The sequence below is a fragment of the Dipodomys ordii genome, unplaced genomic scaffold, assembly GCF_000151885.1.
Source record: "Dipodomys ordii isolate 6190 unplaced genomic scaffold, Dord_2.0 Scaffold23, whole genome shotgun sequence".
Classification (NCBI taxonomy): domain Eukaryota; kingdom Metazoa; phylum Chordata; class Mammalia; order Rodentia; family Heteromyidae; genus Dipodomys; species Dipodomys ordii.
Window position 1 is genome coordinate 12,132,844 of NW_012267239.1, and position 16,244 is coordinate 12,149,087.

Here is a 16,244-nt window from a genome sequence, read left to right on the forward strand (position 1 = left end):
TTTTTATTTTTGCTTATGTGGTGCTGAGGAATCGAACCCAGGGCTTCAGGCATGCAAGGCAAGCGCTCTACCACTGAGCCACCTTCCCAGCCCCATACTTAACTTTTGTAAACAAAGCATACCATATCTAAGTAGAGAAGTGTAAGTGGAGAATGTGTTTTGCTTGCTTAAAATAAAGAAAATAAAGTGGACAAATAATTGAGACTGTATTGGGAAATATTAGGAAAGCATTAGTGATGCTAGTCCCACACTTAAAATTTGCTTTACTAGAATCAAGTTAACAGATGAGCAGTTTTTCCCTAAATTTCTCACCCTTGTGATTCAGTGTCATTTGTGTTTTATTGTGTGTGTGTTTGTGGGTATGTGTGTGTATATATACAATAAAAAATATATTGATGGCTACCATGAACACGCTCAGAATGGTAGTGACCGTAGTGGTATCTAATGACACAGAAAGCCAGAAATGGCTTTCTGTCAGCGTGTCAAAGACGGGGGCCATTTCCCATGTGTTACTCCATACACGGATAGAGCAATGGGTGGCAGGTAAATGGAGTCATGTTTCATCCCAATGAAGTAAACTGTTTCTGCAGTAAGCTAATATCTGCAGTTCACCAGGGGAAAACTGCTAATCTGGGTGTCTCGTGCCCTGTGACCCTTAAAGGCCTTGGATCTAGAACTTCTGACCCATTTAGGGGTTGAGCCATTACCAGTCAGGATTTTTGGTTACAGGCAACAGAAAGTGATTCAGATGGGCTCAAATAGAGTACGAATTGACTAGAAGGGTGTTAGATGAAACTTCATCTGAGGCTGAGAAACTTTGAAAAAGAAATAGCCAAAAGACACATCGAGGTCTAACTGGAATCTCTCTCATGCTATAGCATTTCCCCCCAAGTACAAAGAGCGTTCTGTGTCGAGTCACCACAGCAGTGCACAGTCTGCGTATAAACTGGGACCATTTATAAGTTAAGGAGCCAGAGTGTCTGGTGTTTAGGTGATCAAGGAAAATAACCTAGGATTCGAACTGTGCGCACCTGCCGTCTGTGCCTTGCGAAGTGGTGACTTAGAGGTCGTGCAGGAGATCCCCGCTCCGGGTAACACCGGAAGGAGGCCGAGTCTACCGCTGCTGTTGTAGCTTTTCCCTACAGTAAAGATTAGCTTGATTTGAGGTTTCTTTGTTTTCAGCTAAAGTACATGTCTTAAAATATAATTTCTTCTCAAATGTTGTCGACCTTTGCTAAAAGTTGGGAAATGAGTGAAGGGCACGCCTTGTGCAAGCATGTTGGCCTCTCCAGGAGCAGCCATCGGTCTGGGGCACCTGCCTGGAAATCATCTGTGGTTATTTCATATCAATACCATGATTTTATTCTTTCTGTAAGTTGAGAAGAAATTGAGAAATACCACTTTCTAGTCAAGTGTCCAGGGGCTCTGTTTTATTCCAACCATTAGAACTAGCAATAAAGAAATGGAGGAAAGGTGGTAGCAGAGGTTATTTTTTAGCACTTCTTTCATGTGTATTTGCTTCTACTGTGGAGATGATGTACAGGGGTATGACAGTTACACAGGTCACCCCCACGAGTTGTACGGTTCATTTTCAGCACAGTGTCTGGTTCGTGTCACTGCTGCATGCGTTCACGCTTTGTCCCACCATGTATGTGCTATACTTTGTTTTCCTGACTGGGTGTGAACCTCTGCTGACAGACAGGGCAGACACGTGTGTCGGCCTGAGCTCCTGCGGTTGATCAGAAACTGCACGTGGAGACAAGTAGAGAGGGACCTGGAGTAATTCACTTCAATTTTACCCCCATCATCCTGACTTACTCCGTCTCCTCCCTGATACTTGCGAAGGAGGAGGAGAGAGCAAAGCAGGCCCAGCACAGCTCAGTCCTCCCGAGTTTCCTCTCCTATAGCTTCTTCACACACAGCCCGCAGCAGGGGCTTGCTGTTCACCACGTGTGAACTCTTGCTCGCTTGACAGACCTGTGGTGGTTTGCGGTTCCTCCGATGCTCTGTGGCGTGGAGGAGCGTGAGGCGTCACCTGTGGTTGATGGAGGATAGGAAAGGGATCTGGGGTTGAGCTACACGTGAAAGCACTCCACCCCATCTGCTGCCGCCGCCTTTGCCTCCAGGTCCAGAGCGTTTCCTAGGAAATTTAACCAAGAAGGGGCTTTTGAATCCGTGTCTCCTTCATGATTTCATTCAAAGACTTGTCTTAGCTTTCTCTTGGCTAAGAGCATCCATCTACTTTTCTTTTTCCAAAACACCAATGTTTCTTCTTTGCTATACATTTCTAGGTTTGATATTTTAAAATATCCCTTTACGATGTATTTATAGCACTTTGTGAAAGTAGAGCGCAAATACAAAGTGTTTTAAATGTTCAGTAGACCCAAAAAAATCAAGCAAAGATTTGAGAGACTTTGAAACAAACGTGTTATATATGCATTAAAATACTCAGACTGTGATTTCTGCCCTCCAGTACTCTTTCCCAAACCCTGTCTTGCTCTAAGGAAAATTAAAATGATAGATGCAGTCCAAAGCAACTGAAATGGTTGTAAGGAAATAAAGACTGAAGTCTGGAGGATGAATGTGTGCGCAGGTGTACGAATATGCATGTGTATTTCAAGTGTTTTCATCAGAATTGTAGGATATGAGGGGCAGAATTAGGGATATTGCTTATGAGTAGAGTATGATTCATGCACATGTATACTCTGTGTGTGTGTGTGTGTGTGATATGAATGAGTGTGTGCTTGAAGGGTAATTATCAGAACTAAGAAGTGCGAGCATCAGAGTTAGGGACATTGCTTTCTAGAACACAGCGACTAATCCAAGGGGCCTTCATGCAGGAGAAGCCTGTTGGTGGACCATTCACCCTGCTTCCAAACAGAGGTCCGAGGGGGAGAAAGTCCGGATTGGTGATGACCTCATCCTTGTCAGTGTGTCCTCTGAAAGATACCTTGTAAGTACCCCGCGGGGTGAGCGGCTTTCCTCTTCAGAATTTTCCCTTTAGAGAAAGGTGGCCCAGGGAAAATGAGCCACTAAAAGGTTGGGCAAGAGTGTGCTTGAGAGATGACTAACTTTCCTGTTCCGTGAGCTAATCGTGGTGCCTGAGATGTAACTGTTGATGCCGTGCTAAAATGCCTCAGGAAATAATACACGCTAGCTCTCGTCACTGGGAATTTATCACCCTGTGTGTCTTTCTGAAGAACAAGACACACACACAGACACACACACACAGACACACACACAGACATTCACAGACACACAGACACATTCACAGACACACAGACACATTCACAGACACACACACACATACACACACATTCACAGACACACACACACACATACACACACACAGACACACACACACAGACACACACACATTCACAGACACACACACATTCACAGACACACACACACATACACACACATACACACACACAGACACACACACATTCACAGACACACACACACAGACACATACACACACACAGACACACACACATTCACAGACACACACACACAGACACACACACAGACACACACAGACACACACACAGACACCCATACACAGACACACACAGTCACACACACACAGATACACACACACACAGACACACACCAGCTTTGTGTTGGAGAAAGGCAATTCTGAACGTATTAGTGCACGGGCATTGTGGAGGGTGGCAGCCACCGGGGAGATCTTGCAGCTGAGGATGAGTGGTGGGCGGGCATCCCTGCCTGGGCTGGGCTGGGCTGGGCTGGGCTGGGCCTGGCCGGGGCTCTCTGACAGGAAGAGGAGGTCCAAGCTGCGTGGTTAAGCTTTCCAACAGTTTCTCAACCTCACCGGCAGATTCTACTTTGCCTTTTTCAAACGCTGGAGTCATTCTTCCCGTTGGGGAGATTTTAGTCTACAGAGAATTTCACATTGACTCTGGAGTCTGACTGAGGAGCTGGAGTCCACACGTGTCTGTCAGCCCTGTTGCTGAACACTGCCTCTTCCCAGAATAAAGTGTCGCACTTCGAGGCGGCTTCCGGCTGGGGTAGAGGAAGAAGTCTCCCACAGACTATGTAGAAAAGAGTCAGGCAGTTTAATGAAACTCTTGAAAATGCACGCGAGTTGCTCTGATAGAACTGGACTGGTGGCTTAAAAGGACGTCTCCTTTTTGTTTCTGACGCAGCATCTCTCCATCTCGAACGGCAGCATTCAAGTGGATGCCTCCTTTATGCAAACGCTCTGGAACGTACATCCCACCTGCTCGGGAAGCGGTGTGGAAGAAGGTGTGGGTTTTTAATGCCTCCAGCCCTGGGCCTCCCAGGCTGTTTTAAGCTATGTTGACATTTTCTGCAATTTCACAGCTCCCTCGTAAACTGCTTGGTGCACAGGTAGCATGATTTTCGTTCACTTCAATGTCTTTATGTGGTGGATACAGGTCATTTTCTTTCCTGACTTCCCAACCTTATTGTTTTTAATCTCTTGGCTCCTTATTAGTTTAGCACAGCAAGCATTCAAGACTTGAGTTTTCGTTTTTGTTGACTAGTTATAAGTATACAAACCACATCACTTCCATCTTAGAAGACGTAATTTTCTATGGTTTATATCTCTCCCTATCCCTCATTCTATGCAAGGGAAAAATGTTCTCTGTATCAACAGTGAATTTGTCCATTTGCTTTTTACTTATCTTTATGGAAGTCCACTTAAAAATCATAAAAGAAAGCTTCTCAGTATGTTTTGCTTGGAAATCAGATCATTCAACTTTTCTTTCATATTCCATTTCTTGGAGCCAGGCAGAGTCAGAGCTCTGTGCACATTATGTAATAAACACACTGGCCCTGCTCACAGATAGGTAATACACCGCTGAGCGGAATAATAAAACGTCAGTGACCTACAGGTTATTGCATTCCGTTCCAGAACTTCATAGCAAGCTCAGGCTTTTAAAAATAGTCAGATCATACAGGCTTTGACCCTATTTTTCTTCATGAGCCTTTCATTTCAAACCGGGAATGCCCTTTTGTGCTATGATGTTTGAGACACAGGGGGATCGAGATAGACAAGGTGACACCTCGGTTTCCGAATCAAACTGAATAATCAAGAAAAGACATAGCCTTCGCTCTTTCTGACGATGTGGGGAAAGCTTGTATAAGACAGGATTTGTTCACCTTTTCTTGGATGCCAGAGTTAACGCATTACCCTAAATCTGTTCCAAGTTCTGTCTTCTCAATCAAGCATCAGCTCTGGGTTTAGATCTTCCCCTAGAACATTTTGAATCAATTTCCAAGTAAGAATTTTCATTTTTACTGTAAGAACGAAATTACCTCTCCGTCTCCAGCAGAGCATTGGTGGGGATTAATTAAGGAATATTTGCAAATCATGTCTAAAAAGCCCTGGCTAAAGTGTTGGGGGCCCTGCAGTGCCACGGCCAGCGCAGCGTATCAGGCGCAGAGGTGCAGGCGTCTGGTTCTCTGCGGAAAGTGCCCCTTCAGCACCCACCGCAGAGAAATCGGTGTCATTGCCCGAAGATTAATGGTCTCCACCACGCGCTGCTTCCTCGGCAGTGGCTCTGGGTGGGTCCACTCAGAACGGTTGGGATGTGCCAGTGTTGAACACGGTGTTGGCTGAAGAAGCCCAGGAGTTATTAGAGATGAGCTCTAAATGAGTCTCATTCCCCCCATCAAGAGATGAAGTGGTGAACAGGAGCTTGGTCACCGAAGTTTTAGTTTTCTAAGTATATTGGCGTCTCACAATTCCCCTGCAATGTATTGTAAATACATTATCGCAAATACACATAACTGGATGTTTCACTACAATAAGATATGGAGGGCTGGGAAGGTGGCTCAGTGGTAGAGCGCTTGCCTTGCATGCATGAGGCCCTGGCTTCGATTCCTCAGCACCACATAAGCAGCAAAAGCCGGAAGTGGTGCTGCTCAAGTAGTAGAGCACTAGCCTTGAGCTGAAGAGCTGAGGGACAGCACCCAGGCCCAGAGTTCAGGCCCCACGGCTGACAAAAAAAAAAAAAGAAGAAGAAGAAAGAAAAGATACGGGAAGTTGAGGAGAGACTTCCAGGTATCTGAGAAAAATCTTTTCTTGCCTAGGTGGAAAAAAAAAATGAAAGAAGGAATATTAAGATTGTCACCATACAAAGTAGGGCGCAAACACCTCCTTTTCCTCTTCTATTTTCATTGTACATTCAAAAGAGTTGAAGATGTTCCTCCCATCCCAACTCCCACCCCTAGCAACCTAATTACCTGATTTAAAAAACCAACCTGACCCAAACATTCGGCATCATTAGATCTGTAGGTTTCCTGAGACTGGAGTGGCCTGGAGAAGTTTGGGATTTTTTTTAACCTACAGAAATAACGATTCCCATTTCCTTGAGCAAAGCAGCTCAGTCTGGGGCCTCTTCCCTGCTAAGGTGTTTCTGAATTAATACTCAGAAGTTATCTGAAGAATAATGGGTCATTTTGCCCTTCAGGTTGATTATTTCCTTTCGGCACTGGAACTCTGTGACTATTGAGATTCCCGTCTTGAAAGCTGACTGATGGTTGATAACAGCATCTGTTCCTGTCCTCGGGGATGCTGGGGAGTAATTCTCCTTTCTCCTTGATAGCTATAAGAATGCCATCAGATTTCATCTATTTACTAAACAGCCTGAAGAAATCCACAGCAGAGAATCCCTTTCCCAGTGCCTTCTTTCTTTGCATGCCGATGTTCCATGCACACATAACTTACTTGGATCCCACGCTCATTCTTCTATGACTCTCTATTATCCACCCAACACTCCTTTTTAGAGCAGTGTCAGTGTGTTTCTTCTGTGTACGTGCGTGGATCATACTCAACCCCCCTGCCCGCTCCCCGACTGCACCAAACCGTCCCTCTGTTCTACTCTGTCCTTGTTTTTGGTTTGCTTTGATTTCCAGAATCTAGATTCCCCATATATGAGGGAAAAAAATGTGATACCTGTTTTTCTGAATCTTATTTTGTTTCACAGAATTATCTCCAGCCCCATCTGTTTTTCTTCAAATAACATAATTTAAGCACCTTCTTTCTTTCACATGACTGTAATTTGATTTCGATTTTGCCACAAAGAGTACACAGCAAGATTGTCAGGATTTATCAGGGAATGGGTGTTGACTATATTTATATCTGAAGAAGTGGAAAATCCTTATCTTTCTAATAGCAGCAACTTAATGTTCCTTTTGTTTTTTAATGCTGCCAGCTGGCATGCATTTTCATCCAGCCTTTGATCTTAGCCTTGCTTACCTCTGAACCCCTATTTTACTTTCAGAGTTAGAATTGTTAGGATTCTCTCACATTTTTTGCCTGGGGCCTGAATTCTCCGGTTCTGTAATTTCCCAAGTGTATCTGTCTTGGCTGTTTTCTGCCTGTAGCTCAGACCTGCATGAATTCACTGTAAACATGGTGTCTAAACTTTTCCCCAGCTTGTGGTAGAGTGTCTTTCTCTTCCAGGGTATCTCCTTGGCGGCCATGTTGTGCGGCTCTTCCACGGTCGTGATGAGTGTCTGACAATACCGTCTACAGACCAAAACGACGCCCAGCATAGGTGAGCTGTCTCCATCCTGGCGCGACTCAAACTGTAGAGCTTACCTGTGTATTTAGTGGCAGATGCATTCTCTATGCGTTGCTCGGTTGACTTTCTTTTAGCTATCAGTAGTTTGTAAAATAGGAACAGCAAGAGGGTAGAGTTTGCTCACAGAAAGTGCTACATGTGCACAAGTATCCTCAGGAAACAAACCTCTAAAGCCTTCCGTGCCCTAAATTTTCTTTGGTTGATTTTGGTGATGGAAATAAGTTTTTCTGATGTGTGTCTGCACAGTTACTCACCGGGCTCTCCAGGTTATCTCTACCCTTCACATCTCATATGCTAAGAAGTGGTTCCTGTAGTTTTGTTTATTCTAGCTTTAGGCAAAGCAAACACTGTCCAGCGGCCGCCGGATTTATCAGAGGGCGCTGCCAGCACATCAGCGGTAGCCTGAGGTGACCTCGGTCTCAGCGCTCATCAAAAATCCAAAACTGTGCGATGGAGGACAGCCACATCTTACATTTATACTAAGACGTCCCTTTGTGTTCTGATGATCACAAAAAGAGCAGAGCATAAAATTCTTTTTTAGTAAGTTTTTTATTGTGGGAATACTGTGCAGAGGAGGGGTTACATCAGTGCATAACATTCTTAACCCTGTAACTGTAGAAGTCTTACATAACTAAAAAACAGTCCAAATCATAGTCCAAAGTAGACTGAATTCAGGTAACAGTGACCCTGGTCTGGTGACACTGGCTTCTGGTTTTTGTGTAATGCCTACGGGAACCGCATTTCCTCTGCTTCCGGGGGCCGGCGCTCACAGAGCTCACAGGCTGGGGACTGCCTAGGTTAGTGGCCTCCCGCCCAAGGCCACAGACTAATTTCAGATGTGAGCCTGGAAGCCAGAGCTTGGACTCCACAGTGGGGCTAGTTGTTCATTTGATGTCATGAAGAATCTCAAACAAGGTGCTCAATGCGTTATTGGTACACCTATCAGAAGCTATCCTTTGAGTCCTTATAGTTGTTCTTGCAGTGTTGTCTGAGTGCCCCTTCGTGGGAACCAGATTTGACCTACACAGTGTCTAGAGCACACAAAGCACAGATCTGTCAGGTGTCATGATTACTCACTCCCTGCCTCCTCCATCGTGGGCCCGTGCTTGACAGTTTCCCTGGAGAAGGGAAGTTAACCTGATTTCCCTTAGAATTAAGGATCTCTACCCTAAATATCACCATATGATCTTATTTATTTGTAGAATTCTTCTTTTAAAAATGGAGCTATGATGGGCTGGGAAGGTGGCTCAGTGGTAGAGTGCTTGCCTTGCATGCCTGAGGCCCTGGGTTCGATTCCTCAAGCACCACATAAGCAAAAAGAAAAAAGCCGGAGGTGGCACTGTGGCTCAAGTGGTAGAGCGCTAGCCTTGAGCTGAAGAGCTGAGGGACAGCGCCCAGGTCCAGAGTTCAGGCCCCACAACTGGACCCCAAAATAAATAAAATAAAAATGGGGCTATGCAATAGCTCATCTATTGTCTCTCTTTGACCTTTTGCTACATCAAGTGGAAAGTTCCTACGTAGCCAAAGAATTGATGTTTTGTGATTGTGAGTTTTTCAGAGTTATCCACATCTACGGTGGAAATCCCAGAACTTCATTTTTCCTTTCTTCTAATTCCTGTTCATCTGTGGGAGGAATGAAATGCACTCCCCACAAACATGCTTCCCTCCAGCACCGATTCACAGCCCTGCCATTAAAAGTAGAACCACATTAGAAAAGGCTGGCGTAGAAGCTGCCCTGTTCAGAGAGGCTTGCCGTTTGGTGGGCTTCCTGCCGAGTAGGAAACGAGGCAGGCATTAAAAACAGAGGCAGAGAGAATGAGGTGCCCGCACAGCAGCTCCCAAATGACTTACGGAGGCGGCGCGCACGGAAAAGGCTAGAACGTTCGCAGCCGTTGCTCTGAATGAAGCGGATGCCCTGGCACTGTCTGCTCAGTGCGGTGGGCAGTAAGCCTCTCCACGGCCTGCTCTTGTCAGGAAAGTGCTCAGAGCTGGCCAGGACGGTCCAGATCACAGGAAAGTGGCAGGTTGGGGGGACAGGAGGCCGGAGCTTGCTGGGAGCGTCTGGCAGCCACAGAGGCACACAGTGTGCTGAGTCTGTGCAGGAAATCATTTCATTCCTCCTAAGCCCCAAGAGTGGCCAGATTTGGTCGACCAAGGTCCTGGGATCTCAGGATCAACACCCTCACATCCGAGGCTCTGATCCTCGGCTCTGCCTCTGGCTTGTCAAACAATCTGGGATAGGCCATGTAACTTTCTGAAGCCAGGGCTAAGCTGTCAGCCCAGCTTTCAAAAGCACCTCGGCTCGCCACCCACTCTGCCTCTCTTCTGGGAGCTGTTTTAGAGAACAGGAACAAGCTGTGTGAACCTCGGTAACCTTGTGAGATTAAACAGATCAACCGCCTAGCATATCTGCGTAGGAAGAATGAACCTTTAAGAACCCTTCTGACTTCAGGGGATAAAGGGCCCCCGAGGACCGGCTCACCCACTACCTTCTCACCTGCGGCTGGGCGAGCCACTTCAAAGCCACCTGAGGGAGCCTTCCCTTCCTTGCTGGGCTGGGGGGAGACCCCCGTGAAAATCTGGATGGCAGAGTGCATGCAGCACCATCTCCATTCGAGGCTGGCCCAGAGACACTGGGGTGATGGAATGCTGAAACAATGTAGGATTCCCTTCCCTAATAGTCACCAAAATGTCTCCATTTAAAACAAGACTTACAAATGTCCTCCACAGTTCCATCTTCCAGAAGTAACCAGCATTACTTGTATTCTGCCGGTAGCTTTTTTCCCTCCAGGTGTACTTCTGAACATCTATATATAAATAAACTTTGGATAAATTTATAATTCATAGTAATTTGTACACCTGTGAATATCCTTATGCATCTTACCCTTTGAAAGTCACAGTCAGTATTTACAATTATTCAATAAGGGTCTTTCTTAGGTCCATTTAATAGATAAGAAAGCTGAGGTTCAATGGTGCAGGGGCTCACTCACAGTCACTCAGCGACACATCCAATCCAGGCCTGTCTGACTTCTCAGCCCATATTTGTAGCATTTCCTGGAACTTAACCCCTAGGTGAAAAAATAAGTATCTAGTTCCTTTTCATTGCTATTAAATAGCAACTTTATCTAAAACCTACTTCAATGAGCTCTTCCTAGAGCTCCTGTGATTGGCTGGTAATACAGGTAAGTGTTCTGCGGTGGAGGTAGAACTTCCAATTAGTGAATTGAGAGGAAGAGAGTCTCATCCCCAAAAGTAGCTTTCATTCCTTCTCCTGCTCTCACTGCATTTGATGTTGGTGTAACGTGTGGAGGGGAAGGGGAAAAACAATCCATTTAAATAGGGATACAGGTGGACCCAGTGCAACAATGAGACGTACAAGACATTGTGTGGAAAAACGAACTTTACAACTTTGGCACGGGGTGGGGGAAGGGGCGGGAGATGGGAAGGGATGGGAAGGGGAAACAAAGGAGGAGGCTACAATGCTTGATAAGAAATGTACTCATTACCTTGCCCATGGAATTGTAACCCCTCAGTATGGTATTTTCACAATAAAAAAAAAAGTGAGATTGGACACTGCCTGCTTGTATTTTGCTGACCTAGAAGAGCTTAGACAAAGAGCGTGTGTAGGGATCTGGTCCTCACCTGGAACTGATTTCCAGCTCTGCTCACAGGAGGTTGTTCTATGAAGCTGGGGGCGCCGGGATGAGAGCCAGGTCTCTGTGGAGAGTGGAGCCCCTTCGGATAAGGTAAAGCAGCGTGCAGGTGCGACCCTCCCCAGAGCGCTTGCGTTCCTCCAACAGCCCGAGCCTCGAGTGCTCCAAAGCCCTGGGTACAGAGTTAAGTTCTGAAATTACTGTCTCTCTGTCTCTGTCTGTCTCTCTCTCTGTCTCTCTCTCTCATTCACATTTGTTAGAAACTAAAGAAAAATGTCTTTGGTATAGCTAAAAGATGAGTAGCTGTACATACCAACAGTTTGAAAGAAATGAGCCCAAAGGCGTGGGACATTAACAGGCATAAGACATTTACATTCTCTCTGTTTAAAATCTTATGAAGAACAGGCGTATGCGTCTCGCTGTGGTTCTAGGAGTTAGTCCCTTTCCCCAGAGCCTGAAACAGGAAGGGCCTTTTATCCTTCCTGTAATTTGAATTCACTGGCAGCCCAAAAGTTGAGAGTATCTTTAAAAAGTTAGACATAAGCATCTTATTCCCACTGAAGAGGTAACTTTTCAGCTGCTTGTTATTTTGTGAATAACTTTGCATTTACGACAACTTCTGTTAGATGCAAATCTTTTGATGAAGGACCAGGGCAAGGCTGGCGTTGAGCTCAGGGTCCCTCCTCTCAATCCTCCTCCTTTGCTTTCCCTGCACTTCATTTGCTCCTCACAATGCCCAGCATCTGCTCGCTTGTCACCTTGTGGATCACCCACCTCTCTCTGCAAGTGCCAGCTAACGGACTTTTTTGTGTGGGCAGTTGTTTGTTCCGTTTGCTCCTTTCACTGTTTCTCTTGATGATAAGGCTATCTGTGGTAGTGAGATGTTTGAATTCAGAGAATACATTGCCCAGTCAGGAATGAGTTTCCTTCGAAAGGAAAATTGGCCACTCCCTCTGTGATGAGGGGCCGCAACAGGCTTAAGTAGAACTAAGTGGAGACGGCAGGTTGAGCCTCCAGGGACCATCAGCTCCGGCCTGTCCTCAGGATTGTGCTGCTGTAAAAGGAATCCAAGAGGGCGCCACGTTGTGATGTAGGCACGCGTGAGGGCCTAGGCCCAGCCAGGACACTGGCAGTTCATTGCACAGGGGGCTGCATCCCCCGGCTGGGGTGGATGTTGAAAATGACTTCTTCCGTATTAATACCAAGTCTCTTGTCTGCTTTATCTGCCAGCTGGAGTGGCAGCAACATCCGCTGGGGCCAGGCCTTCCGGCTCCGGCATCTCACCACAGGCCACTACTTGGCCTTGACCGAGGACCAAGGGCTTCTGCTGCAGGACCGGGGGAAGGCCGACACCAAGTCCACAGCCTTCTGCTTCCGGGCATCCAAGGTAAGACGTGATGAGGTGGATCTGGTTCCTGTGTGAGCAGTGAGCTCTCTGACTGCAAGGAAACGATGCTTAACAAAGTAAAATTGAATCAGACCTCTGACAAATGGAGTTCTTGGAGGAATGTGTACCTTTTTCCAGTTTTCTTAATTGTTGTTTTGTGGAGTTTGTTGTTGTTGTTGTTTTGGGGGGCAGTAGTGGAGTTTGAATTCAGGCCTCACACCTGCTCAGCTGGCACCCTACACTGGAGCCATACCTCCAGCCCAGTTTTTTGCTGGATATCTTAGAGATGGAAGCTTGCAGATGCTTCTGCCTGGGCTGGCTTTAATAGCCATGATGCTACAGATCTTGGCTTCTTGAGCAGCTACAGCCACTTGGTACCCAGGACCTTGCTCCTCCTTTTCCTTGATTATATTTACTCCCCAGCCCTCTTTGTCTGTCTATCCCCAGCCTTCACTGAGAATGGACCCTGTGCTACCAGGGATAGAATGAGGTAATAAGCTTGCTATTTGATGTCTGCATATACAGCTATCCTATATATACATCGCAGCGTGTATTTAAAAAAAAAAACTTGGACTTCTAGCATTAATGTTCAGCTAGTTTTGATTCCGCACATGTATCTTAGAGCTGGGTATAGACGCGTGGGCAGAAGTGCATGCTGGAGCTAACTTCTGATGAGCATTTGGCCACTCTTCCACACTGGTTGCTCTGGGAAAGATCGTCCAAGCATAGCAAGCCCTCTGCACAGGGCCGTGCGGTTCTTCAGAAAACCTGCACGTCTGCGCGGACAGCTCAACACCTTTGGGAGCTTCCTCTCCAGTTTCATTCTTCCTTGCTCTTTTCCAGAAATAGATTTTGGTGTGTGTTCTCGACACCATTTCAGTGATGGGCTGTGGATAATTCTGGTCACGTGGGGCTAGCTGACAGCTGAGTTTTCTGTGACCTCAGAAGAAAACAGACTTTCGGCTCTGTGTCCTTCGAAGCAGGGCTTGGGTCCTCTGCCCTGCTTCTGTGGTTCTAAGGTCCCTTTATGCAGAGCAACTCTTTGGTATGCGTTTTTGCCTAAACTACCCTACATTAGAATTAGGCTTTTTCCCACATTCAAAGATGCTCCGTTCCTGCCCCTGTTTGCGTGCTCTGCCCAAATGCCACCTTCTGTGGACTTCTAGCGAATTGGCTACTTGATTTCACTCTGGTTTGCTGAGTATATCTCCTTTCCATTACTGTCAATATATTTTTTTAGATTTCCAGAAGTGGGGTTTTAAATTCAAATGTATGTACAGTTAGCAAATATTTTGGCCTCAGGAAGTATTTCTGAACAATACAACTTGATAAAAGAATCAAAGAAAAAACCCAACAGTTTTAAGAACCGTTGGAAGATCAGAGACAGGTAGGTCCTGTTCTCCCCTGCACAGGAAGGAAAGGGAGATGGGACTAGAGCCTCAACTCATCACGGCCACTGGCCTTTCTGGAATACAGCTCAGCCTTGCTTGGTCCTCACCGGACTGGAGATTCGTTGGCACGGAGACGTGACCCCCAAGGTCTTTACTGTTTCCCTGGCAGCAGAGAAATCAAGCAGCTCCTGACACGACCCTGTTCCCAGAGGAGTCTCGACTCCCTTCCTTGGCTTGGCCTCGTGGAGCGCAGCTCAGCGCTGTGCCGAAGCCTGGGGGGAGGAGGCCAGAGAGGCGTGGAGCACACCGAGCCCTGGCGCCACCGGCCGCTGCCAGTCTCTGTGGCCTTCCGTTTCCAGGCAGGGCAGAGGCAAACAGCTGATCACTCCTGGTCCTTGGGGACCAGGAGGCCAGCGCAGAGCGGAGCTGGAGATCACAGCTGCTCCGAGCATCCATGTCCCTGCAGTCACTGATAGAGTTTTAAATGGCCGAGCCCCGGAGCTTGAAGTCTGAGGCTGGGTCTGGACACTGGCAAGGACCCCGAGTCCTGTTACCCGCTCCTGCCTGCCGCCGTGTTTCGCAGCGCAGAACACAGAGGCCGTGGCCTGAGGTAGCACGTGGGGATCTAGACGGTGGCGCAGCAGCTGGGGTCAGCTTTGGAAAGGCCAGGGGATGGACGGTGGGTTGGGTTGTGAGAATGGAGTCGGGGGGGGGGGGTGTAGTCACCTGGCCCTCGGTGGGCAGAGGGGGGACGCCTGGGATTTGGGCTGTGACTCGATGATGAACTTTCCACCCTGTCTCTTCTGTCAGACCGCTGTGACCATGCAGTTGGGACCACAGGACAGTTGCAAATGCTGGTTCACATCCTGAGCAAGCTTTCCCCACAAGGACAGAGGCGGGAGCCTGGGGGAGAGGGGCCTGTTTGTTTGTGAGACGGCGTGCAACTGATCTTTGTGGAAAAGCTGGCCACATCTAAGTCTCAGCCAGCCCAGCCCAGGAGGTCTAACTAAGCTGTTTGAGCAAGCTGTGGGCCATGGAAGATAAGGAGGTAAAGCTAGCCAAAGGCTCCAGCAGGGAGGCCCTCCAGTCAGACGGGGTCCGCAGGGGGCGACAGGGCTAGCGCAGAGCCGGTCAGCTTCTTGGAGGGCAGCGTGGCGGCAGACGTGGCACAGCTTCAGAGCTGCCCAGAAGTGGACCAGGAGGACAACGTGTAGCCTGTGTGAACCCCAGTGAAGTCTGCCCGCAAGGATTCTTGTGTATCCGAGCCCTGCCTGCCCTGCCCCTGTGTCTTTCATTATTTATTGAGAGTCCCTGGAGCTCTGTTGTGCTGAACATGCGTCTAACACATTTTTTTTCTCTCCACCAAACTGTTCCCGGAATCCTCTTACCCTCTGCATGCCGCTAGAAAATCCTCCTCATACTTCCAAACAAGGGTTATAGGAGGAAACTCGTTCATCCTTCTGGCACTATCATTGCCCCTCTATTAGGAACCCCTGCATGACAAAAATGATCATCTCAGCCCCGGCGTGTGCATGTGTGTGTGTGTGTGTGTGTGTGTGTAATCCCAGCGCCTCACATTGTGTGCACGTGCGACCTGTAGTAAGTTTGACGTAGCTTGCTGGGCTCCCTCGTCCGTGGTGATGGTGATGGTGGTAATGGAACATGAATGTGAAGGGGGCCTGTTTCAGGTGGGTCTGTAGGAAGGGGAGGAAGGCACTGAGGGGTGGAGAATCTGACTGTGCATGTGTGTGCAAGCGTGTCTGGGTCTGTGGGTGACGGCAGCCTAAGGAAAGCCACCAAATGCCATTTGGAAAAAAAAAAGGAAGAAGGAATAGAAATATGATAGAGGAGATGGCTTTGTTCAGAATGTGCTGTGTGTGTATGTAATTGTTCAGAATGTGCTGTGTGTGTGTAATTGTAACAGTGACAGTCAGACTACACCTGTTAAATAAAATTTCACCTATATTCCAGTAGATCCATAGCCACAAAAAAGTAAATGAGGCAGCATGGCTGGCTGCAGGAACACGTAACTCCACCCTTCACACGTGTAACTCCACACTTCACATGTGTAACTCCACACTTCACACGCGTAACTCCACCCTTCACACGTGTAACTAACTCCACCCTTCACACGCATAACTCCACCCTTCACACGCGTGACTCCACCCTTCACACGCGTGACTCCACCCTTCACACGCGTGACTCCACCCTTCACACGCGTGACTCCACCCTT

At 47.4% G+C, this 16,244-nt stretch overlaps 1 protein-coding gene across 1 annotated transcript in view; it reads left to right on the forward strand.

Annotated features, from left to right (window-relative positions):
- Ryr3 (ryanodine receptor 3) overlaps nt 1-16,244 on the forward strand; it is a 273,574-nt gene that overhangs the window by 50,330 nt on the left and 207,000 nt on the right. The window contains exons 5-9 of the mRNA XM_013014307.1: nt 2,807-2,953; nt 4,173-4,272; nt 7,460-7,553; nt 11,252-11,326; nt 12,464-12,620. Of these exons, the coding sequence (XP_012869761.1) occupies nt 2,807-2,953; nt 4,173-4,272; nt 7,460-7,553; nt 11,252-11,326; nt 12,464-12,620 (573 nt within the window). The remainder of the gene's footprint in view (nt 1-2,806; nt 2,954-4,172; nt 4,273-7,459; nt 7,554-11,251; nt 11,327-12,463; nt 12,621-16,244) is intronic.